This window comes from Theropithecus gelada, chromosome 8 (assembly GCF_003255815.1).
Source record: "Theropithecus gelada isolate Dixy chromosome 8, Tgel_1.0, whole genome shotgun sequence".
NCBI lineage: Eukaryota > Metazoa > Chordata > Mammalia > Primates > Cercopithecidae > Theropithecus > Theropithecus gelada.
In genome coordinates, this window is record NC_037676.1 from 134,409,535 (window position 1) to 134,434,749 (window position 25,215).

Sequence of the window (25,215 nt, forward strand, 5' to 3'; positions counted from 1 at the left end):
ACAATGAACTACCTGTTCTTGGTCAAGTGTTTTCTACATCGTGGGCAAAGTCTTCTCATCTCCATTTCAGTTCTCATAGCTAACAATTCCAGGGCTGTGCTGTCCAATAGAGTAGTCATTAGTCACAGAGGGTTATTTACAATAAAATTAAAAAATCTCTTCCTCAATTGCACTGGTAATTGTCAAATTCTCACTAGCCAATGAGGCTAGTGGCTACCATATTGAACAGCACAGCTGTAGAAAATGAAAAATCAGACATAATTCCACTCTCCCTACCAGGAATAAAACAGTGCACGTGTTCTGTTGATAAAAAGCAATGTCTGATTTTTAACAGCTTCCCTCATCCCTGCTTGTATATAAGAATGTATCATCTGCCATCACTCCTACCCCAGCATCTTCCTTAAGTCCGTTCAGTCTCCACTGGTCAGCAGATCAGAAGACCTGGGTTTGCCCTTAGTTATGCCCAATATGATATGTGGCCTGAACTTCTTGGGGGTTCCTGAACTTCTGGGGGCTCTCAGGTTCTTCTCATAGAAAATTGGGTTTGGGCTTGAAACTCTTTGAAGTTCTTTGCAATTCCAAAGCAACGAGTTTATAATTATAATTTGTATAAAAATATAAGAATGGACCACCACCATCCATCACTGCTAGCTCCCAAAACATAGATACTTGCAAATTAACAAAGAACTACACTAAGCTGAAAATTGTGATATGGCATCATGTTGCAGATGGGCTACGCTACTTCATCCTTCCAAACCTTTGGCAGGAATCTAAAATGGTGCAGCCACTATGGAAAACAGTCTGGCAGTTCCTCAGAAAGTTAAACATAGACTTACCAATCCTACTCCTAGGCATATACCCAAGAGAGTTGAAAACATATGTCCACAGAACGTGTATGTGAATGTTCATAGTAGCATTATTCACAAAAGCCAAAAAGTGGGAACAACCAAAATTTCCAACACCTGATGAATCATTAAACACAATGTGGTATATATAATCAAATATTATTTGGCTATAAAAAGGAGTAAGGTTCTGATAGACACTACAACATAAATGAAACGTGAAAACATTATGCAAAGTGAAAGAAACTATGCATAAAAGAAAGACATTATATGATTTCATTCAACTATGAAAGGTTCAGGATAGGTGAAATAAAGACAGAAAGTAGATAGTGATTGCAGGGTCTGGGGTGAAGAGGGAACCAGGAGTATCTGCTCATTGGGACAGAATTTCTTCCTAGGATAATAAAATTGTTCTAGAACTAGATAGTGGTGATTGATACCTCAATTTGTGAATATACTCAAAACCACCGAACTGTTCACTTTAAAAGGGTACCTTTTATGGTATGTAAAATCCTCTTACGGGTTGTGAAATGTATCTCAAGAAAGTTGCTATTAAAGCAAGCATAAACAAAAGACAAGAAAACCTTTCGGAGGTAGGTGAGAAAACACCAATGTGTTGTCAGCTACTTCTTTGCCATTAACATACGGAGTGGGTTGGAATTCAGGGACATTCTTTTCCCAAGGGACTGCCTTGCTTCAGAATGGTTGCTAAATGAATTTCTCTAGGGATATTATACTTTTGTCCTTGAAAAAAGAAAGAAAGAAATGTACTTTCTTAGTTTAAAAACCATTCTCATATCACAGCAGCTGTCTGCAGCACAATGTATTCCTCCAAGTCTCTGACAGCTAGAACAATGTCTTATTTATAATACATCAACCCAAAAGAATGGGCCCATTGCCAACACCTTGGGATGCATACCAAATGGAAATTGTCTTAGTTCTGCATCCAAAGTGTTCTTGTTTGAGTTCAAGGTCACTGTGGTCTCTTATGGGGAAGTCATCTGCCCATTCTAAGAAGACTCTGCTTTATGCTATCCCAAATCCTCAATGATTATAACAAGGATAGCATTGTAGAATCAAATGGAAACATGTAAGTCACTGTCTGAGCAAGTAAGTCTAGTTACAAGTAAGTATACCCAAACTTTCCCAGTCTTTTATTGAAGACTTGCTTCCTCTGACCTCTCTAACTCTCCCACAAGTCATGGGTCCCTTTTGCCTGTTCTCTTTCAGGTCCTCCTTCTACTCTGCCTTCTAACTGCTTTTACCTTGATCTAGGCCCTCATTTCCTCTTACTCTGAACCCTGCAATATTTGCTAGCTGATCTCCTTGCTTTGACTTGAGTCCATAGATCCATCCTCCACACTCTTTGCTATCATATTCCTGAAAAATGGATCTACTGATGTCATGCTCTGGCTCATCTAGCTTCTCATTGCCTTCAGGATCAAAGTTAGATTCTTCGGCAAGTCACCCGTGACCTTCCATGGTTGTCCCAGTGAATAACACATACAAGGCATCAAAAATATTAGTGGACTGAGTGCCCTGAATAGAAAGTGGCACCTGCCACTAGAACCTTTTGAGGAGTGAAAGCAAGATAGGAGGCGCATGGGGGTGGTGATCAGGGGCCCAATATTTTAGGGTCCTGGAGGTGATGGTCAGGTTTTGGACTTTCTTTACTTTATCATGGTCACTGAGTGGAAGGTTTTATGCAGGAAAATGAGTTGCAAAACTCTTCTATTTCCATAATCTGGAGATGGGAGTAGAAAGATTAATTGAGGATAATGAATGTGTGTATGTGTGTGTGTGTGTGCGTGTGTGTGTATGTGTGCATCTGCAGACGAGTTGTGGCTGGGCACAGAGGGAGCCCCCTATCTAGTAGTATTGGGTTATATGAGGGTTCACTGAACCTGTAGACACAATGACAGAAACTTGCTTTGAGGCAGGTTCCAGCCCCAACTATGAGGCTAACTGTCCATCTATGTTTCTTTCCAAGTCAAGGGTTCTAGGAGTCCAGCACACTATGCATACACTTAACAATCTGAACTCAGGCCCCCAGTATCAAAAACAAAAAAAAAGCAGTCTGTTCTAGAAGCTCAAGTAGTGAAAAGACCATGGGCTTCGAAGGCCTCCAGATGTAGTTGACACTGGTTCAGTGTCAGAGCCTGACTCTGCTAGCTTCTCTGAAAGTAGCCTGGGAGTACAAACCATTCAGCCTGGCTCCAGGTGTGGACTCTGGGCCACCGGCTCGGCCCCACCCTAGGGGCTCCTGTTTAGGATGCATTTACCATCACACCTCCATCAGAATTGCTGAAAGTGGAGGCCAGATCTACCTTTGCACAATATCCCCATTGAGTCTGATGCACCTTAAATCTTCTGACTTATCTCATAGGGTAACTGTGAGGATTAAATGAAATTTGAACTCTAATGCTTAGAGCATAGTGGACATCCAATGCATATTAATTTCCCTCTCCCTTTTCCATAACCATGGAAAAAGGTTCTTATTTTTCTCTGAGATCTTTAGTTCAATCTCCCACCTCTGAGAACACGAAACAGCATCTCTGGGTGACCAGAGGACTCTTCCTGCTGTCCTCTTCCGCATTTCCTTTCCTGGAGTCCAGAGTAGTCTCTAGGTGCAGGCCATGCCCAGGTTGGAGAAGCATCCAATATTGCAGAGTGGCTCATTGTGTGGGCTGCCCACTTCCTCAACCCACTGATCCTGCTCACACATTGATTGGACCTTTCCTTATCAGCCACTCCATGCTGGCTAGCTGGGAAGCCCTGACTGCACAGAGGAATCACCTGGGGGGGAGCACCAAATATACTGATGCTGGCGCCCCAGCCCTGGGATTCTGACTTAATTAGCTTGAGGAGTGGCATAGGAATCAGATTATTTTATCTTTCTTTTTTTTTTTTTTTTTTTTTTTGAGAAAGGGTCTCACTCTCACTCTGTCACCAAGGCTGGAGTGCTGTGGCACAATCTTTGGTCACAGAAACCTCCATCACCTGGGTTCAAGCAATTCTCCTGCCTCAGACTCCTGAGTAGCTGGGATTACAGGCACACACCACCATGCCCAGCTAATTTTTGCATTTTTAGTAGAAACAGGATTTCACCATGTTGGCCAGGCTGGTATCGAACTCCCGACCTCAGGTGATCCACCCTCCTCGGCCTCCCAAAGTGCTGGGATTATGGGCGTGAGCCACCACGCCCAGCCAGAACTGTTTAAGCTCCCAGATAATTCTAGGGTGCAGCCCAAACTGAGGACCACTGCCCTGAAGAGTGTTCTCCAGGGAACCGTGAGGCCACAGACACGAATACAGACCGCAGGAGAGATGGCTGGTCATGCCCTGAGCATTCAGGTGAGTCCCCACTTGCCTGAAGAAAGGAAAAGAGACGACTGATTCATAAAACCTCCATGTCGCCACCAGGTCAATCCTGTTGGGGTTGGTAGCATAATACCTCCAGGCAGCCTGAGGGGCAGAAAAGAGGGGCAACAATGAGTGGGCACCTCCTGAAACTTTCGCACAGAATCCCACACCATCAGAACAATGTTTAAGCCCTGGACTCCTAAGAATTTGAATGTGCATTGAGTCAACATGCAGAAAAACCGAGATTTTTGGCTTTTTGAAGCTACTTTGGGAAGAAAAACTTCCTGACCATCTGGGAGCTATAATTGGTGTTGTGGTGAGTGGGGGAATGGAGAGATGAACTGGAGTAGAGGGAGAGGAGTGGTAGGCACAAAATCCCTGAAAGGAACAAGTAGCAAAGGCCGGTGCGATGGCTCATGCCTGTAATCCCAGCACTTTGGGAGACCAAGGTGGGAGAATTGCTTGAGGCCAAGAGCTGGAGGCCAGCCTGGGCAACATAATGAAACTTCATCTCTACAAAAAAAAAAAAAAAAAAAAAGAACAAAGCTGGGCATGGTGGCACATGCCTGTAGTTCCAGCTACCTGGGAGGCTGAGGTGGGAGGATAAATTGAGCCCAGGAGGTCGAGGCTGCAGTGAGCCATGATTGCACCACTGCACTCCAACCTGGGTTGCAGAGTAAAAGACTCTGTCTCAAAAAAAAGTAAACAATAAAATATTTAAAAATAAAGAGAAACAAGTACCACTCTTTCCAGAAGGTTCCCTGAGACTTCTCAGTCAAACAGATAGGAGAACAGAGTCTTTTGTACCATTTCTGGGTGCAAGAGAGAGCCTAGGAGATGTTTTGACACAAATATCCTAGAATCTCTAGGATTCTCTGATGGTTTGGGGTGTGGGGAGTTAATGGGACAGGCTCTTGGAAACTGGGACTGGCCTAAGAACCATAACATGCAGGATGACATCACGCACCATCTTGAATCAGGCACACAGAACCACACAGACACTCGCTATGACTGGAGAAAGCTCACGAGTGGGTGGCCATGCCCTCGCAAGCAGACAGCTGTTGATAGGACACTCTGCTTTCCTATTCACTGTGCCCTCATCTCCAATAACCCATTAAAACAAAGCAGGAACTCCCTCTGAAATAAAACAGGGAACACTTCTGCCTCTCTCATCACCTCTCACTGCTCCCTGCAACCCCCAGCCCATGTGAGGCTAGTGATGGAGACAGAAGGCTGGCAGTTGCATGTCCAACATCCTCTGGTCCATGGTTGTCTACTGGGCAGCACAAGTGGGAAAAGTGGTTTAATATTTTGCACATGTAATGCATCTCTTTCTCTCTTAGCTTATGGGATCTCTGCTTGGCAGATATGACAGAGACTGTTCTCCTTGTAGCTGATTGCCTAAGCACCTGGACATTAGGCTGACTCTTCCCTGTGGGTCCCTAGGTCAAATCTGAGGGGAAGTAGAAGGAGAAGAAAGCCTAGTACAGCCCGAGGTCCACACCAAATTCTCATCTCCAGCACACTATCAGTAAAAGAGCTGGGGCCAGGTGCCACAACTCATACCTATAATCCCAGAACTCTGGGAAGCCGAAGCAGGAGGATGGCTTGAGTGCAGAAGTTTGAGACCAGCCTGGGCAACATAGTAAGACCTCATCTCTACAAAAAAATAAATTTAAAAAATTAACCAGGTCTAGTGGTGCACATGGTGGTGCACATGGTGGTGCATGCCTGTAGTCCCAACTACTCAGGAGGCTTAGGTGGGAGGATTGCTTGAGCCTGGGAGATGGAGGCTGCAGTGAGTTATGATCGCACCACTACACGTCAGCCTGGACAAAAGAGTCTCAAAAAAGCTCAAAACACCACCATATCAAAAAAAAGCTGACAGGTTGATCCTTGAGTTCTGTGTCTATTTCTTGCTTGGCTCAGAAACTGAATGAGTGACAGGATTGTCACCTTCAGTACACAGAGGAACAGGTGAAATAGATACCCATGGAAATGCCCATAGCCATCCACAAGTAAGCATGTGCAAGCAGGCCTGCTCCTGCCTGGGCACATTAATACACACACACACAGAGAGACACATAAGACACACACACACAGAGACGCATAAGACACACAGACACACATGAAATCCTGGGTCCTGTCCCAGTTCATGAGTATGTCCCCTCCACATGTGCACACATGCACACACACACACACACACATATGTGCAAATGCATGGATCTTAATCCCATTCCAGTTCATTCCCAGGCAGACAGACCTGAATGAGCTCAGCAGCTGGCTTCCTCCTTTTCTCAAAGTGCTTCTGACGGTGTTGCTCCTGCACCTTGAGGGCCAGCCCAGACCCCAGGATGCCCTGGAGGGAGAGGCAGGCATGAAGTCAGCCCCCAGCTAGACTCTCCCAGCATTCCCGCTCCATTGCCAGGGTAATGGGGACTGTAGGGCTGAACTGTACTCCAAGTCCCTGCGGTGACAACATTGTACAAAGAGGGAAGGGGGAAAGAGCCCTTCCTTCTCTTGAAGAGAGTAGGCAGCTTGGTTAAGTGAAATGAGCCTTGAAGTCAGGAAGACCTGGGTTCCAATTCCGACACTGCCACTTTCCAGGTGTGAGGGCCTGGGCAAGCCCCTTAGCCCTGTTGCATCATGTTTTTTTTCTTTTTTTTCCTACAGGGATGTGGGATAATAATACCTAATGCATGATTTTGTTAAGAAAAAAGTGAGATAATCTGTATAAACTGCCAGTAAGGGGTACTGCACAAAATAGATGCCCAGTAATGTTAATTGAGTTTTAAAAATATTTTAGCTGCTTGAACTCTCACTTCATACTTTGACTATAGCCAGAACTTCCCAGAATTGGGACCTGTTTTGATTTTCAGGTCAGACTTGCCAGTGGATTTAAGTGGCCAGAAACACACTCTTTTCAAGCTGAAAGAGAACTTGAAGATCTTGTAACATTCCTATGGTCCTGACTCATCAATGAGAAAACTGAGATTCAGGAAGGTCATTTGCTCAAGGTCAAATAGCTTAGGAAAAAAAAAAAATCAGACAAGGTAGGGCTGTGAATAGAGAAAGAACATTGCCAATGAAAGAATGGAAGATGAAGTGGGTGGCAGGGAGATTGTTACTTAAAAGTTTTTTCAAGCTTCGTGATTAAGAGCCAGGGTTTAGAACCAGTGGACTTGGGATTCCTGGCTCTACAACCCAATAGCCTTGTGACTGTAGAAAATGTACTAACCCAATTAAGTCTCAGGTTTTGCATTTGAAAAATTGAGATAAAAACAGACCCAACCCATAATGTTGCCATGAAGATTAAATGAAATAATGTGAGTAAAGCATTTGGCATGATTCAGGCACATAGTGTGTTCAACAAATGCAATCTGTTTTCATTATTATTACATATCTGGACACCAGGTTTGGGGAAGTTACTCTATCATATATAGGTCAAGGCTTATTCTTGAGAGAAATGTATTTTTTACATAAGCCAGTAAGTAACAGGACAAGAGAAGGGAGCTCACATAAATGAAGGCCCTGTTCTGTGCAAGGCACTGGGAATGCATGAATGAAAAATATAATCCCAGAACCCAAGGAGTTCACAGTCCTCTGCCTGAGTCAGATCTGGAAATGTGTAATCCTAGCACAAGGCCAGAAACTCCTTTACATAAATATTCCCAGGGTTACGCCCAGAGCGACTAACTCAGCCTAAAGAAGGCAGCATTGAAAGAGGAGTTGATGTTTGAAGAAATTTTTGGCAAAGGAAAGCAGCAGGGCCCATGGCAGAAAAGCAGGATCATCATGCTTAAGGGAATGGCTAGGGAGTTGGTAGGGTATGAGAGGACAGAAGATGAGACTGGAAAGCTGATCTGGGGCCAGGTGGTAAGGGGTCCTGCACGTCACATTGGGGATGTCATATATCAAAGGTACTTACTGCTGGAAGGGCAAAAAAGGAGACGCCAATTAAGGAAAAGGTGGCAGCAATCAGACGGCCTTCCCATGTTTTGGGTGTCTTGTCTCCATAGCCAATGGTGGCCAGTGTGATCTGAAGAGAGAAGAGTTCAGACATGGAGTACCCCATGGAGAGGAACTTCAGGAAAATGTCAACTGAGCTCTACCTATAAGCCTCTCTATCAGCTTGGGCAATGCTCCCATTTATAACAAGGTTCCCTCAGGAGAAAAGACACCAAGTACCTAGTAACTTATATGGATGCCTTGAGACTTGTTGATAACTTAAGGGTTTCCTACCTTAGTCAATCAGTCAACAAATATTTCAATAATTACAAATGCGTATGTACACGAGCATTCATGTGTGTGTATATTTGCGAATTTGTGATTTTATTTATAGCCATGTTTGTGAATATATGTGTGCTTGTGAGTATATTTGTATGTATTGTATATACATGTGTGCATGTCTAATGTCTGTGTATGTGTCTTTTCTGGTGTGTTTAGTATATTCCTGTGTGTGTTTACATGTTTATGTTATCAGTATACGTGTACTTATGCGTGTGTATCTGCATGTGAAAGGCAGGATTATCAGAGCAGTTGACAGTGTGGCCTCTGGAGCCTAACTGTCTGACTTCAAATCCCAGGTTAGCCACTTACTGGCTGAAAGACCATGAAGTTACTTAACTTCTTTATGCCTCAGTTTCCCTATTTTTAAAAAGAGCTAATGATAGAAGTTGTTTGAGTTTATAGTAGGTTAGTGAAAGTAAAGCACCCAGAGACATGCTCTGGAGCAAAGCAAGCCTTCAGTGAATGCCAGCTTAAGTACTGTGTGTCCTTGTGGGTGTACGGTTGTGCACACACAGGTCTGTGTGTATCTGTCACTGGGTTTGTTTGCACAAGCATGGCTTGGCTGAAAATAGCCTATGACTGGTAAGACTAGGTCCCTAAACGACCATGCAACCAGGCTGTTCCAAGCCCCGGCTTCTTATAAACGCTAGAGAAAAGTCAATTCCAAGTGCACACCATGAAGGAGGGTCTCCTGTCAGCAGGTTCCAAGCTGAAACAGGTCTAGCTCTTACTTCTGACTGCAGAATGCAGCTGCCTGGCTGAACATGCTCACGTGATGCCCTCCACCTCTCTCTGACTCTGATGGTCAATCCTACAGAGTTGGCCTCTAAGGTAGTGACTCACCAGGCCCCACCACAGGGCATCTGCATAGGTCTCAAACTCCTCTTTCATCTCCTCTCCTTGTGCATCCACTTCTGGGACATCTTTCTCAACCAGGTAGACAAGAAATGAAGAAAGGATGAGTGTCAGGAAACCGATGTACCAGGCGGTGATGAGTTCCTGAAAGAATCAGCAGCGGACATAAAAAGTGGTCACTGGGGAGTCATTGAGTGGATGCTGGAGCCAGACACACCGGAGTTGGAGTCCACGTTCCTCAGCTCTGTGACTGTGGCGAAATCACTCGCCTTCTCTGATCTTCATCTTCCATCACTGTAAAATGGGATCGGTAACATGGTAGTTATTTCATCACTAATTAACAGAACAAGTGTATGGCTCCAAGAGGAGAGGAAGATTTCTAGCTAAGGACCACTTCAATATCACACCTCAAGAGGCTTCAGAGGAAGGCAAGAAGGCAGGAGGAAGTGGCTGCTTCTTCTGATACAAGGCTCAGGACTCAGGAGACTCGGGTCTATGCAGGACTGCGTAGAGCAAGGAGAAAGCTCAGTACAACCAGGAAAGCAGCAGCAAGCGAGAGGCAGCACTGCATAGTGGACAAGGCTGTGAACAGAGACCCAGCCCTGACACCAGTTTATGGTGTGGCCATGGGCAGATTCTCCTCTTCTCCTAAATGTTAGTATCCTCATTTTTTACATGAAGGGACAGAGCCACAGAGTTCCTGAAATCGTCATGTGTACCACTGCTGAAATGCAGCTTTACATTAAATATTGATTTAGAGCCTATGCAAAAGAAGCAAAAGAAGGCATAAAGCCTGTAATTTCATGGATATTATCACATAATAGACTGGGACATATGACTAAGTAAACAAGAGTAAAGTGATTTAATGAAAAGTGCTAAGTAATAGTCAGGATGGTATGGACGGAAACTTCAATGAAGTTTCAAAACTCCTAATGGAGACAAGACCTAATGCTCCTTCCAGCTCCAACTTTCTCTCTTTCTCTCATTCTATTCCAGTTTCAAGGTTTATCATAGTAGGTTGGGCAGGAAGAAAGGCAAGGTTATGGGTAAACACAATATGGAGATTTAAGACTGTCTGTCATTCTTGCTGAGTCATCTCAGAGAACAAAGTTGTTCACATTGGTATCTTTCCTATATCTGACCATCTGCAGCCAGTCAACTAGCCCTTCTGGGCCAGTAGAATCTTCCTGACAGGGTTGCTTCCTGCCTCCCTGCAGGACTTGGCTCACATGGGTCCTGCAGTCTGAATAGCCCTCCCACAATGGGACCAACCAAAGAGCATGGAGTCATCTTCAGACTCATGTCAACTCATGTCACCTCCACTATGAAATTTTTCTAATGTTTGTTTCCCCCATGAAAGATAGAGTTCAGCTGTGGTTCCTTTATTCCCTCCCCATTTTCTAAACATACTTCTCCAAGCCTCCAACATTTTATTATGCTCACTTGCTATTATGCTCTGGCCTTGCCCACAGCATCACACACACGTTGTACTGGTGTGAGTTTGTTCTACAGCAGAGGGGTTTGCTTAGATGATACAGGCAACCCAGCCAGCCATTCCTTTTGGTGAGCGAGGTTCTGTGCTGCAGGGAATTTGAGAACAGAAAGGTGCACGGACTAGTCCTTCCCCAGTGATCGCCTGAGCGTAAGCTTCTTGTTTGTGGAGTATGATCCTACTCCTTATATGTTTTTTCATACCCTCTGGTCCCCAAATGCAAGTCAGAAGTTTCATCTGGCACTTAAGCAAAGAAATAGTTGTCTGTTTCTGTGTGCACATAAAAACTGACTGTTCTAGATTAATAAGGGATGGTATAACAGTCACCAAAAAGGAGTGAAAGTGGGTCCTAATTCTGTACTTTATAGTCATTTACTTTGCAGTTATTCCAAATAATTCTGACTTTATACAATTTTTGCCAGCAGCTCTGTGGCAGAACCTGTGACTGTTCCCCAACAGGTAGCTCCTGAACCTACTGAGGCTCCCCTGCAGTCAAGTTGAGGCTAAAGTACTGGGGTTCAGCCAATATGGGAAAGTGATGAGAGTGAATCCCTCCTTGTCCCTTAAATCCATTCTGCAGGATTCTCCAGGTTCCTCTCCCCTGCTTTGGTGACTCAAGTCCTCATATTCAAGATGGATGGGGCCCACCCAGCACATATCAGATACAGTGTGAGCCAGAAGATGTCAGGTTTTTGTGCTGGGTGGTGGGAGCTCTAGGGCTCATTTGTTTTGGGAGGAGAACCTGACCTATCCTCTAGTGAAAGCATTAACTTTGAAAGTTTAACCCTGTGCAACAGAGCCTCCCACACTTCATCTTTGAGTGCCCAGAAGACCCAGCCATTGAACCCGGCCCAGAGTACAATGAAGAGATGAATGAAGAAATGAATTGATAAATGTCCACTTGCCAGTACTATTGGTGATTCCCTTGGGGAAGAGCTTCCTCCCCGCTCTGGTAGCACAGGCTTTCAGGAGGACTCACAACATGTACTTTGGAGTCTAACAAGAGCCTGTAAATCTAAGTTTGTATGCAGAGAACTCTGCTCCAGAGCCTTTTCCCACTCCTGGGAAAGAGTATCTGCCTCACTGGGGTCTGGCTGCAGTGCAAGACCATATTTACTGAGGAATTACATCACAAACTTCCAATGGTCTCTGGTAATTACATGGCAAAAGCCAGCAGGCACTGGGGATCTGTTATAATCTGGAGGAACACAGCACAAGGGCCTAAACCAGCAATTTTTAGCACCAGTGTTGACCAGAACTGTGAATCAGCTCAGCTCCATGGATACGGGTTATGGCTGAACCCATAGGGGTTTTATTAACGTGTCCTTTGATAAAAGATAAAATAGAAGGTCAGGAGGAAGAAAAGGGCCTGTAAAGGATGCTCTGACCTCAATGATTCTACAGCCAGAAGCAGCACAGACGAAAAATAAAACACAGATGGCAAGAAATTGCATTCTAAGCTGAAAGATTCCCAGGTATTTTATACTTTCACTCCATTTTATGTCTATACTTATATGTATGGTATGTGGGGAACAGCATATTCAGAATAATAAACATTACTATTAATGAGCACCTATGACTTACCAGGCATTTAAATGCACCTTTTCTCGCATGAGCACCCAGGAGGATTCACATTTTTACCACTGAGGAAGCTCATAAAAATAGAATGACATCTTTAAGGCTTTCTGGCTGGAAGGTGGCAGAGCTGAATTTTGAGCCAAGTTGCCGTCTGACTCCCAAGCTCATATTCTACTCTGAGATGCGATCTCACAGGAAACCACTACCCCTTCAACGTTATCTAGGCGCATCCTTGAGACAGAAGAACCAGGGGTTGTGTGGGTATGTTTTGGAGGTGTCCAGCTACAGGTGGCATGGTCATGTTAACATGCATCAGGAAAACTCTAAGCTCCTTAATGTTAAATTGCCCAGGGCTCACTGCCTCAGGTCCAGCTCCCCAGAAACAGAACCCGAGAAAGGGATTTCAGTGTTAGTGACATATTTGCATGTAATCATTGAGGAAATGGTCACAGGGCTCCTATTAAAAGGGACCTAGGTGGGACAACAACAGCATCTATTATGCCTGCCATGATGGGTGCAAAAAGATACTCTCTTGGGAAGCAAGGTAAGCTTGGCTTTGTACCCCCAAAGAACATCCATCCCAGGGATTTCTCCTTCTGATTTCTGCTCTCGGGATTTTTTTTCTGCCTGAGCTGAGACACAGGGGTTTTTCTTCATTCCTCCAGAATCCAGTTAAAGCAGCTAGATTAAAACAAAGTGCTACCAAAGACCTGGGCTAAGAATAGGAAAGAAACACAGGCAGTACCATGAATCCAAATGAACTGGATTCTGGCTGCTTGGGTTCCACACCTGCTCAACCACATGGGGCTCTGGAAAAGGAATGGACTGAGTTCCACCCCTCCTGGATTCTGATCTACTTGGGAGAGGTGAGCACCACCGTAGCCAGCAGGAAACCACTGGACACAGACCCTAGAAGTGGACTGCTATGGTTTGTGTCCCACTGTGTGACCTTGAGCAGGTACTTCCCCTTTCTGTGTTTTCTTCCTTATCAGTGTAATGGGGTGGCAATAGTGCCTAATTCATGAGGTGAGTTAGTCCTTGTCAAGCACTAAGTTGTAGGCACTGTGCTTTGGGCTTTATATAACGCTTGCAACTGGACAATCTCTATGAGCTGGGTACCTTCTCAGTGCTCGTCACATATCAATTCATTTCATCTTCATCTAACCCTATGAGGTCAGTGCATTATTATTCTAACTTTATAAATGCAGAAACCGAGGCACAAAAAATTCTCAACGTCACAGAGGCAGAGTTCAGATTCAAACCAGCCTGTGGGATTCCCAAGCCTTTTTCTCCCGCTGCATGTGGCCTTGAATGAGCTCATTCCATCCTCTCACAACTCGGAAGGAATAGGCATTATCATCCCTATTTTAAAAGTGAGAAAACTGAGGGCCAAAGAGGGCTGAGCAAGTTGGCCAAAGTCATTTGCATATGGTGGAGCCGATACCTAAGCTCAGCTCCACCTGTTCCTGCTCCCTGCACCACACCTGCTCATGCCCCCACCCCAGCCCCGTCGCTTCCTGTTCCTCCTCCTCCTCTTGCTCTTTGTCGTTATCATCAAGGGTGGCAGAATGACTGCCTTCTGGGGACACTGTAAAGGAAGGGATGCCATGGAAGGGCACCGGTGGGTGGGAAGCCCATGTGGTCTTGTAGCTTCTCCACCACACTTACTTTGCTGTGGGCACAGATGGCCGAGCCCAGAAGCTTCCAGGTGCCGCCTCTCCGGTCCATCCGCAGCATGCGCAGGATCTGCAGGAAGCGCAGGCTTCGCAGGGAGGTGGCCAGAACATTGCCTTGGTTTCCCACAGCAACCACTGGCACAGAGGCAATCAGCACAAAGATGTCTGGGAGAGAGGACAGACAGAGTGGGAGGGAAGAGGGAAAGGAAGGTCAAGCGAAAGCACTGGCATCATCATAGGTGTTGTTTGCTGGCAGATCAGCATGTGCCAAGCAGTGGGACAATCTGAGCACTGCTGTTGAATCTTGCCACCAACCACACATGGTAAGTGAGATTATTCCCTCGTGACTGATGAGGAAGCTGAAGCTCTGAGCCTGAGTGCCTTTCCAAGGCCACCTGGCCAGAAGTAGTTCGGTTGGGATTGGAAATAGGCCTACCGCACTTTAATGCTGGCTGCAGAGCAGCAATTCACCAAGGCCCCCCGCAGTGTGGTCCTTGAGATTCACTCTGGGGCCCCCAGAGGAGATCTGCAACTGCTCAGTCTATGGAGGTGAAGCCTGACACTCAGACACTGTTTCCATTTGTGTTTCTCCTAAAAGCATCACCTGAGGTAGGAACTTGGGTTCAAGTAACTTACTGGAAGATGATCTTAGGAAGTAGAAGTGATGGCAGAAAGAGAGAGAATGTAAACACACACACACACACACACAATGTAAGGGGGTGTTATCAAGGTCACTGTTGAGTCCTTTGAGTTGTAGACAGACTTCCCAAGATTATCCATCTGAAAAACGGAAGGCTGGGACATCTGTTTCTTGCCTCCTGCTGGTTGAGGGTCATCCATAGCATTGTCAACGCCCCCACACATCTGAGCTACACTGGAGAGAAGGCCTTGGGGTAGATTGTGGAAAGAAGATAGGCTCAGCCATGACGTGGGATGTTGGTAACAGGAGATGGCATGAAAATGTCCACTACAGACATTTCAGAGATGGAACAAGGGGACGAGACACTTGAGATGGTTAAGTAGGCTCTTGACATCAAATCATCTAGTATGGAAGAGGGAGGAACTGATCTCTTTTCTATTTCCTTGTTGTAGTCAATTCCAATATCAATTATCACCCTACTTTCCTGCAGACAGTTACCAAGTAAAAAGGACCACATGGCCAAGTAAATTTGGGGAAAAACTCCATTAAGTTGGTTTTAAAAAATTATTAGTGTTATTTATTTTCAGTGTCATTACTTTTTTTTATTTAAACATAATAATTGTACATATTTATGGGGTTTGCAGGGCTTCACAGAGTCTTTAATCTGCAGATATACACTGTGGTTCTCAATTTTACAAGTGAAGTATAGTCTTTCCCAAAATATTTTGACCACAGAACTACTTTTTTGCAAGGGCTCCAAGGGTTCCAGGAAATACACTTAAAGAAATATTTGTCCACTGGGAAAAGTCCAAGCTCTGCAAAGCCCTCTGTGATCTGGCTCCTGGGAATCTGCCAGAAGCCTTTGTAGTTCATTGAGCACATATCTCCATATCTTCGTGTGTTCTGGTCTCTCAGCTTGGAATAACCTCCTCAACTCATATCAAGTCACATTTGCCAAAAAGCTGATGTCTTTCCTACCTTGTTAAAGTGTCCCCCAGGTGTACCTGACCTTTGGAAAAACCTAGGGGTCAAACCTCTGGATACTGATACATCTGCATCATTTGCCAGGCTTCTCAGATTATCGGTGCAAAACTATCCATCTATAATGCTTGTAGAGAAAACAAAAGAACGCCAAGATGTGTAGTAAACACTATGGTCTAAGATGCTCCATGAGGCATTTCTGAACCATTTTTACTCAGAATGGCAGGGTCTGAGACTGCCTTGAGTATGAAGGCCATCATGTTCATGGGCGTGATAACCATACTCTTCTCTAAAACAGGGAAAGACAACATTTCCCATAGGGCCACATTATGGAAGAAGTGGATGTGAGTACACTGGAAAACATGGCAACACTAAGCAAGGACCGTGTGATACTGAGGCCCAGCCTCATCTCCCCAGGGAGGGTGGAGGGAGACCTGGAGCTCTGTGACTGCAACTGATCTTAAAATAGTGGATATTGCCCCATGGGGGATGCACCTGTCCTGCAGGGGTCTGGGCTCCATCTGTTGGGATGTTCTCAAACTGGGAAGGAGTCCTTTTGAATGTGGGCACAGTCCATCATAAAGCTACCACCCACACACTCAGAACTTCTGGTCAGCCTTGGATCGGTCACGCCAAAGAAGAAAAATAAGCCTGCTTAATTGTATTGCACTTGCAAAAAACTTGGAAGGAGGAAAAGGAGAGAGGAAAGAAAGAAAAGTGGGGATTAGATACTGAAAGAGGGCAAAGGAAGAGAGAAGAAATATGAAAAAATCATGAAAAAAGTCCTCCAACATTGCACACACACACACACACACACTCACTCACATACCTCCCATACATTCAAAATGCTGAGAAAAACCCCCAAACCTCATAAGTCCAACCTTAGCAGTAGATGGGAATAGGGCAGAGACTTCAGCTGGGAGTAGGCAAGACAATGCAACTCTAGGCTGCATGGAGAGAAGCCTGGCACCTGGGACAAAGGATATGGTCCAGCTCTTCTCTGAACTGGCTGTCCATCCCCGAATGACTGTGTTCAGTCTTGGGAATGAGTTTTCAAAAGTAAAGTGAAGAATGAGTAGCATGCTCAGAGCAGAGGGAGTACGATGCTGAGAATGCATGATGTAAGGTAAGTGGAAGCCACTGATAACATTGTTTCTTGGTAAAAGAAGACTCTTCTGGAGTGGAGAGGAGGAATAAAATGTCTAGACTCAAATACCTGAAGAGTGTCAGAGGAGTTAAAATAAGATAAATGCCTGGATAAGTGGTGAGCACCTTGTGACTAGGGGCACGCAAGCAGAGCCCAGGTGACCACTTAACTGCTGCTGCTGGGGACTGGAGCATCAGACACAATGGTAAGTTGGACTAAATGCCTTTGGAGGTCCTTTCAGCCCTGACACTATGATCCTATAATTCTAACCTTCCCATGGATTTGAAGCTCCAAGACTCCTATCCATCACTCAAGGAGATTTTGTCCTGTGAATCCACAGATTTTAGTCCACACTGAACTAGTAGGCTGGGGAGAGCGTCCACCTTCTCTACTATCAAACTGCCTGCACACAAATGGAAGGATTCCAGTGACACCTCTCAAAGCAACCACTGGATTAAGAAGCAAGACCACACCTGGGTGTTAGGACAGAATCCGCTCTTTCCTGCATGACTGAAAAATGACTCAGCTCTGTGATCCTCTGTTTCTATTTCTGTACAATGGACATAACGTGATGCTGTAGAAGTAGATTCTCAGCCAGCCATGGTGTCACGCCTACAGTTTCCATCCCAACCCGTCTGGAAATCTGTGGAGAACTTTGATTGTCACAGTGACTGGGGGTGCTACTAGTCCAGGGATGTAACCGGCTTGCTGCTCCACAACCCAATTGCCAAGAGTGACACCCTCCACCGCCAATTAAGAATCCCTGCCCTGTGCAGTCCTTATGAGGACCAGTCACAGAAGGAGGAATCTGACGACCCGGAAGGTTGACACTGTCCCTTCTTATCTAGGCAGTGTCAGGGGCTGGGCTGGCCTCCACAGTGCCGCGTGATTTCCCAGAATAGCTGCTTAAACTTTTCTCAGAGAAACAATGCCCCAAAAGAAGAGAACTGAGGAGGCTGGGAGGCTCAGGGTCAGGACTTACCCAACATGCACAGGGGCTTCCTGGCAAACTTCAGTCGGCCCCGCCAGCCTTTGTATCGGCAGCAACACCCAGCAGCCCAGATCCTCAAAGCAAACTCAGCTCCAAAGATGAAAATAGCAAATGTCTCCTGCATGGAAGAGCATATGGAGAGGCACTGATTAACCAGGACCCACTTGTCGAGAGCTAGTGATTTCTATTCGGAAGTTCTGAAGAACTCCATTTCTGTGTTGTTGCTGGTTGTCTGGTTGGCATGGATGGCTGGGGATGGGGGCGGGGAAGGTGAATGGGGAGAACAGGTCCATCACCGCCATTCAGTTCGGAGGCCTCCCGTCTTCACTGTGATGTGCTAACTGTCCTTAATGCTGCTAAACCTGGCACAGTGATTGCTTGTTCTTTTTTCTATGTTTTTCTTCCAATAGATCATTTTAAAAGTCCCTTTAATGAATGAAAAGCCCCCAAGAAGTGCAGTTGGGTTGAAAAGAGAGGTATCAGCGAACACAATCTATTAATTCCACCCAGTGCCTGTACCCTGGCATTGCTAATTGTGGCTAATGGTTATTAAGCCTGGCCCCTGGGCCAGACAGCCCCCAAAGTGTTTGATAATATTACTCTCATTTTACATTTTGAGAAACCAGGGCACAGAGTAGTTAAACAAGTTTTTCAAGGCTATGAAGTGGAGAAGAAGGGATCTCAGGCTCAAGTAACTAGGCAGCAGCGCCCAGGAGCTTAAGCACTCTCCAGGACACAGGGTCTCCCTTTCCTTCGGCAACTCCCTTGATAATCAGACACCAAGGCCTCTGCCTCTCTCTCTTTTGTGACCTCCCTGGGCCCCCTAAGGCACTGCTGCTTGACAACAATCCTCGGAGCCTAGTTCCTGGAGTCGGGTGCTTTCCAAGGAATTCCACACTGAGGTCTCAGCTCTGGGTCATGCCGTTGCAAACCCCTGCTCTCAGAAGGAAGTGCTGACTCTGGTGCCTTGATGGTTTGCCCAGTGTGAGAAGAAGTCTCCACTATTTTAAAAGCCCTAACTAGGGGCCACACAACTGCCCTGTGTGCAGGATGGAGCCTCACCCCATGCAGTTGGCATTGCCCTGAAGAGGCAGGGCTGACTCCTAGTCATGCAAGGGTGTGGTCATTCAAGGGGCCAGTTGACCAGTGCTGTCCTGCGGCTACAGAAGCAGCAAACCCTTGCTAGAGCCTGCTCTCAACAAGGCACTGAGGCTGGGCCCAGCCTATGTCTGCATTTGCTGCTCATCTGACCTTATATATTTTGGGCAAGGACTTGAGCAAACAGAGTCAGGGGTACATTAGCGGACTTGCCCAAGAATTCTAACTCTACTGTTTCCATGACACCACCTGATGGAGGACAGAGAGTGAAAACAAACGGGGGCCCCAGGAGGGGAGATTTAGAGGTTTTAGGTATAAATGGAATTCTGCACCTGGCCTTGAAGAGAATGAGAGATCCTTGGAGTTTAGATTGTGGGACACCAGGAAAAAAAAGCAAAGACAGGTTTTAGAATGAAACATGCCTTTGTGTTAACTTTTAGAGGATTGGGAGGCTGTATTTTATAATTTAATAACATGCACTTGTTTTTGCTTTGACTTTATTTCCCATTCTCACTAATGTGGAATAGCAAATCTTTACCAGGAATGCCATTCTTCACTCCACATGTGCCCATGGCGGAGTGCCCAAAGGGAGGCTTTGCTTTTCCTTGGGCCTGGACTTGACTGGAAGCTGCAACCAGTCAGGGAGGAGTGTACCCAAGGGCAACCTCCTTTTCATCACTGTGGAAGCCCAACCAGAAGCATTTACCCCAGAATGCAATCTTACCAGTAACAGAAGCCAGTCTCCCGAGACAGTCTCATACTCCTTGAAAGTGGTCAGGACAGCCAGAATCAAGCACCCAAGGACAATCAGGAACCTAGAGGGAAAGAAAGAAAGAGACTAAGGAACCTTTGAGTCATGCTTGCTTTGAGGCTAAGATGGGGAAAGGTGTCTTCCAGGATGAAGCTGACATGTGCTTTATATGCTATCCCATTCAATCTTCATAACAAACCTGCAAGGCAGGCAGAAACAATCATCCCAGTTAGACAAAACAAAGTGAGAGAAGTTGACCAATGTGCATACTTTTACTTAACCAGCTAGTTAGTAGAATCAGCTAGTTATAATTGAAACCAGATCATCTCGTTCCAAACTGGAGGACATTGCTGAAATTCCAAAAGTCAAGACAACTTTTCACAAGTCAATAAGAATATGAATTAATTTATAATGTGTTCTACACACATAGGACTGATTTAAAAATATACGAAAATGTTTTCTTAGAATGAAGAAAACACACATTTATTCCAAAGATTGAAAAATTCAGCAAAGGCTTCTGTCACCAAGTATGAATATTGTTCATTTTTACAGTCAATTGATACAAAAGGAAAGAATCTCTTTCAATTCGGGATCTTTGGAATTGTTTTTGAAATGCTAGAAAGAAGAGGAACTACTACACTGAAGGATTCAGAATGCTGGTCCTTTAAAATTCATGGAGAGGTCACCTGGTTCATGCCCAGGCTCAGGCAGGAGCGAACTACAATTCTTTAAGAACGTTATCTTTATAAACTCTGTGAGAGGTGTGCGTGTGTGTGTGTGTGTGTGTGTGTGTGTGTGTGTGACAGAGAGAGAGAGTACATGTTTCATTGTTTCACCAAGGAAAATGGTTCTCCCTCTTGGTGGAGAGTCTTTGGCTTAGTCGTCAGTACCAGGTTCCCTGGGTGTCCAATAGGGAATTTACAAGCTAGGGTTTATGGGTGAAGCCTGATACTACATACTCTAGGCTCTCCTACTCCAGGTACTCTGGTTTTCTGCTCTACTTAGGTTCTACCCATGCTTTTTTGACTTTTGTTCATTCATTCATTCAATATTTAAATGGCAGACACTGAGCATACAGAGCCGGAATTCAATGATGAATAAGCTGGATCTGTCCTCATGAGCTCACAGTCCAGATACACAGAAAGTTGTCTCATGGTGTGACCATAAGGACCATGATGTAAGGAGGATGGAAATGTCTCCTTCTGACCTTGGCTGGGACCAAGTTCTGCCTCTGACCCTTAGTGATCCTGATCATATTTTCTGAAAAATAAACCTGCTGATCTTCAGACCTGAATCTCTGTGTCTCCAATCATGCCCAGGAACCCAAACAAGATCCCCAACTCCTTCCTGTGTTTGGCCATTTTATGTGAAATTCGACTTTGACCCATGTTTGATATCTGCCTCCCCTAAGCCCCAAATATTCACAGTTGATGATGATGATGATGGTGGAGGTGGTGGTGGTGGTGGTGATGATGATGGTGGTAGTGATGGTGATGGTTGTGATGACAGTGGTGGTGGTGGTGGCGATGATGTTGCTAATGGTGGTGCTGATGATGGTAACAACATCAGTAACTGTTACTACAACCTGCAAAGTTAGATATGACCATTCCCGTTTTAGACATGAAGAAATTCATCACAAAGAATCACTACCATCAGGGTAACTATGTTGTCAGTAAAATGACCACCACAAAGCTTGGAGTCCAAAGACATGGGCTTAAAAGGAAGCTCTGGTGCTTTTTATGTGATTTTGAGCAGCTCATTGACTTGGCAGATCCCAGTTATTGGGGAATGAGAATAATGAATCTGCCTAGAGCTCACCATACCACGATTCTGAGGACTTCAGGAAATAATTGATGTGGGATATTGTTAAGTCAATTGTTGAGGATCATGGTGCTCTCATAGAAACATGTTCATCATTGGCCAGTCAGGGGGCAGGGAACTTAATCACTCTCAGAAGATTCTGCAAGTCCACATTATGATTCACTCAAGACCTTATTTTATTCATTCATAGGCTCTGTAGAGAAGACCCTGCTTACAATAATTTTCTTTCTTTTATGACCTGTGTGTTCTTAGACAAAATACAAAACATTTCTGAATCATGGTTTCCTTCTGTGTAAAATGAATCCAATTAAATGTCCATATCCTCCATTATTCAATGATGTAATCCATGTCAGGTGCCTGGAAAAGTTAGCCTTCAGTAAGACTTAACCATCATTTTATTGCAATTTAATACCAATTTCTTTGGTGCCTCTTTTGTCTCAGACATAGTACTGGTTTTAAGGATACAAACATGAGGCCGGGCGCGGTGGCTCAAGCCTGTAATCCCAGCACTTTGGGAGGCCGAGGCGGGCGGATCACGAGGTCAGGAGATCGAGACCATCCTGGCTAACATGGTGAAACCCCGTCTCTACTAAAAATACAAAAAACTAGCCGGGCGTGGTGGCGGGCGCCTGTAGTCCCAGCTACTCGGAGGCTGAGGCAGGAGAATGGCCTGAACCTGGGAGGCGGAGCTTGCAGTGAGCCGAGATCGCGCCACTGCACTCCAGCCTGGGTGACACAGCGCGAGACTCCGTCTCAAAAAAAAAAAAAAAAGGATACAAACATGAATAAAACCTATTCCTCATTATGCAAGCACTCCTTAATTCAATGTGGAAAACAGGACAAATAATTACTGGAGAATGTGGTTGAGGTTATGACCCAAGTGTTCACATGCTGTGGGAGCATCCTGGAGGGGCTGTAACCAAGAGGTCGGAAGGAAATTCAAAGCTATGCTGCAGTTGACCATATGTCCAAGTTTATCCAGGACATTCCCCATTTTATATGTTGACCTGGAGTCTGGACCCCTAGGCCTCATGAACAACATGTACATGTGCAGGAGGTACAAAAGTTCATGGACAAAGAACCAGGTTTGATTTTTCTTAACAAGGGATGTGGGTCTTTTGTGATCTAGCCTTGCCCTCCTCACAGCCTTGTCATCTCCCGCTGCTTCCCCACACCCAGACTGGTCATAGGAATGACAGAACTTCCTCAAATTATCTGAGCCCATGTGCCTTCTGTCTTGGTGGTCCTTTTCCCTGCCCACTTTTGCCATATCCCCATCATTAACCTGCTAATGTCTTGGCAGCGCCAGTCATGCCTTGCCTCTAGAGCCTTCCCTGACCCCAGCAGCTCTCTACAGGCTCCCTTGTGTGATCTCATCCCTGGGATCACAGAGCACCCTGATTCATTTCTACTCCAGCACGGACCGCAAGCCGCTATCATCATGTAACTAACTGAGTACATCATGTGCTAAATAAAACAAACTGTCTCAACAACTGAAAATAGACTCCTTTAAGGGAAGGAACTGCCTTTGCCTGGGGAAATACTTTATCGATCCGATTGAGGTAAAAGTTGCAACCCTAAAAACATGAGACTGCTAAACCACTTAGCAATAAAAATTAACCAAAAACGGCTGGGCACGGTGGCTCATGCCTGTAATCCCAGCACTTTGGGAGGCTGAAGCAGATGGATCGCCTGAGGTTGGGAGTTTGAGACCAGCCTAACCACCATGGAGAAACCCCATCTCTACTAAAAATACAAAATTAGCCAGGTGTGGTGGTGCATGCCCGTATTCCAGCTACTTGGGTGGCTGAGGCAGGAGAATCGCTTGAACCTGGGAGGCAGAGGTTGTGGTGAGCCGCGATCGTGCCACTGCACTCCAGCCTGGGCAACGAGAGCAAAAACTCCATCTCGAAAAAAATTATCCAAAAATTAGAGATGGGGATTAGTGTTGAGGGCCAAAAATGACAAAAAAAAAAAAAAAAAAAGAAAAGAAAAGAAAAGAGAGAGAGAAGAGGATATGGTCTAGTCACATGCTGAAGGATTTTTAAGAACAAGATTGTTTAAAATTTTAAGTTCTTGGTCCAACAATGCAAGTCATCAACCACAGTCTCGTACGTGAGTTTTTTTTTAGTTGGCATCAATCCTGGTGCTGGAACTCATGGCTGGATCAGTGCATGGGGAAAGGAGACAGGTTGGCGTCCCACAGCTGAATTAATTTGGCAGGAAAAGGAGTCCTTAGCAGGACTCTGAGATTTTACACAGCTCCCTGTACTTCAGAGACATCTATCTATCTATCTATCTATCTATCTATCTATCTATCTATCTATCGTGAAAGATTCAAGTGGTGTGTATGGTGGGCATGCCCTAAAGTAATCTCCAATGAGTCAGGCAGTTGCATAATTGTCTTTTCTGAGTGCAAGAAGAACCTGTGACTTGCTTCTAACAATAGAATATGCCAAAAGAGATAGGATGTCACTACTTTGTGTACTTTTTTTTTTTAAATATGGCAAAGGCAACTGGATAGTCATGCCTGTGATTATGTTACATTATATGAGACTCTGGGGCTAGAGATTCTCCTGCTGCTCTTGATGTGAGCTGCTGTTTTGAAAGGCCAGTGAGAGCTATATGGCAAGGAACTATGGGGTTCTTGGACTTGAGAGCATCCCCTGGCTGATGACCAGCATGAAAGTGGGACCTGTTCTGGAACTGCAAGGATCAACAATCATGGGATACTGGGGAGTCCTTTCACAAGCTCCAGAGAAGAACACATCCCAGTCAACTCCATGATTGCTACTTCATGAGAAGCTCAGCAGAAGACCCAGTTAAGCCATGCCCAGACTCTTCATGAACCTGAGATTAAAAAATTGTGTGCTGTTGTAAGCCACTAAGTTAGAGGCAATTTTTTATGCAGCAATAGAAAACGAATACCGTGTGGAATGGGAATCTGCACTGAGTGCATCTCACCTTTATACAGCAGGGGTAACCCAAAGGAGGTCTGGGCTGCATGTGTGCATCTGCTCTATTAGACTCTACTCCCGGAGGGCAGAGACTATGTCTTGTTCCTCCCTGTATCTCAGTGAGTAGCTCAAGCCTGACACTTATTAAGAACCAATATATGTTTAGAGAATGAATACAAACAATTTCAGCAATTAGCAATGGCCTTGGTTGTCGAAATTAAAGGCAAGGGACATAAGGTGAACTTGGAGAGACAGGCTGGGAGCATGATATGAAAGATTTTGTAGATCAAATGAATAGTCTGAGCTTTATTCTGCAGAAGATAATCTTTTTAAAAATACATGGTCACACTCTGTCACCCAGGTGGGAAGCCAGTGGCGTGATCATAGCTCACTGTAACCTCTAATTCCTGGGCTCAAGTGATCCTCCCATCTCAGCCTCCCAAGTAGCTGGGACAGGTGTGCACCACCACCCATGGTTAATTTTGTTTTTATAGAGATGGGGTCTCCTTATGCTTCTCAGGCTGGTCTTGAAAGTCTAGCCTCAAAAGATCCTCCTTCTTTAACTTCTTAAAGCACGGGCATCAGAGACATCAGCTTCTGTGCCCAGCCTAGAAGATCTATCTACCTATCTATCCACACACATACATATATATGTATCTCTCTCTCTCTCTCTCTATATATATATATATATATATGGAATATATGGATGGATATATATACAGATAGACAGATA

The 25,215-nt window shown here is 45.0% G+C and overlaps 1 protein-coding gene across 1 annotated transcript in view; it reads right to left on the reverse strand.

Annotated features, from left to right (window-relative positions):
* KCNQ3 (potassium voltage-gated channel subfamily Q member 3) overlaps positions 1-25,215 on the reverse strand; it is a 401,091-nt gene that overhangs the window by 36,739 nt on the left and 339,137 nt on the right. The window contains exons 2-8 of the mRNA XM_025394348.1: positions 19,678-19,768; positions 17,847-17,973; positions 14,089-14,261; positions 9,339-9,494; positions 8,134-8,244; positions 6,469-6,564; positions 4,213-4,307 (exon numbers count right to left, since the gene is read on the reverse strand). Of these exons, the coding sequence (XP_025250133.1) occupies positions 4,213-4,307; positions 6,469-6,564; positions 8,134-8,244; positions 9,339-9,494; positions 14,089-14,261; positions 17,847-17,973; positions 19,678-19,768 (849 nt within the window). The remainder of the gene's footprint in view (positions 1-4,212; positions 4,308-6,468; positions 6,565-8,133; positions 8,245-9,338; positions 9,495-14,088; positions 14,262-17,846; positions 17,974-19,677; positions 19,769-25,215) is intronic.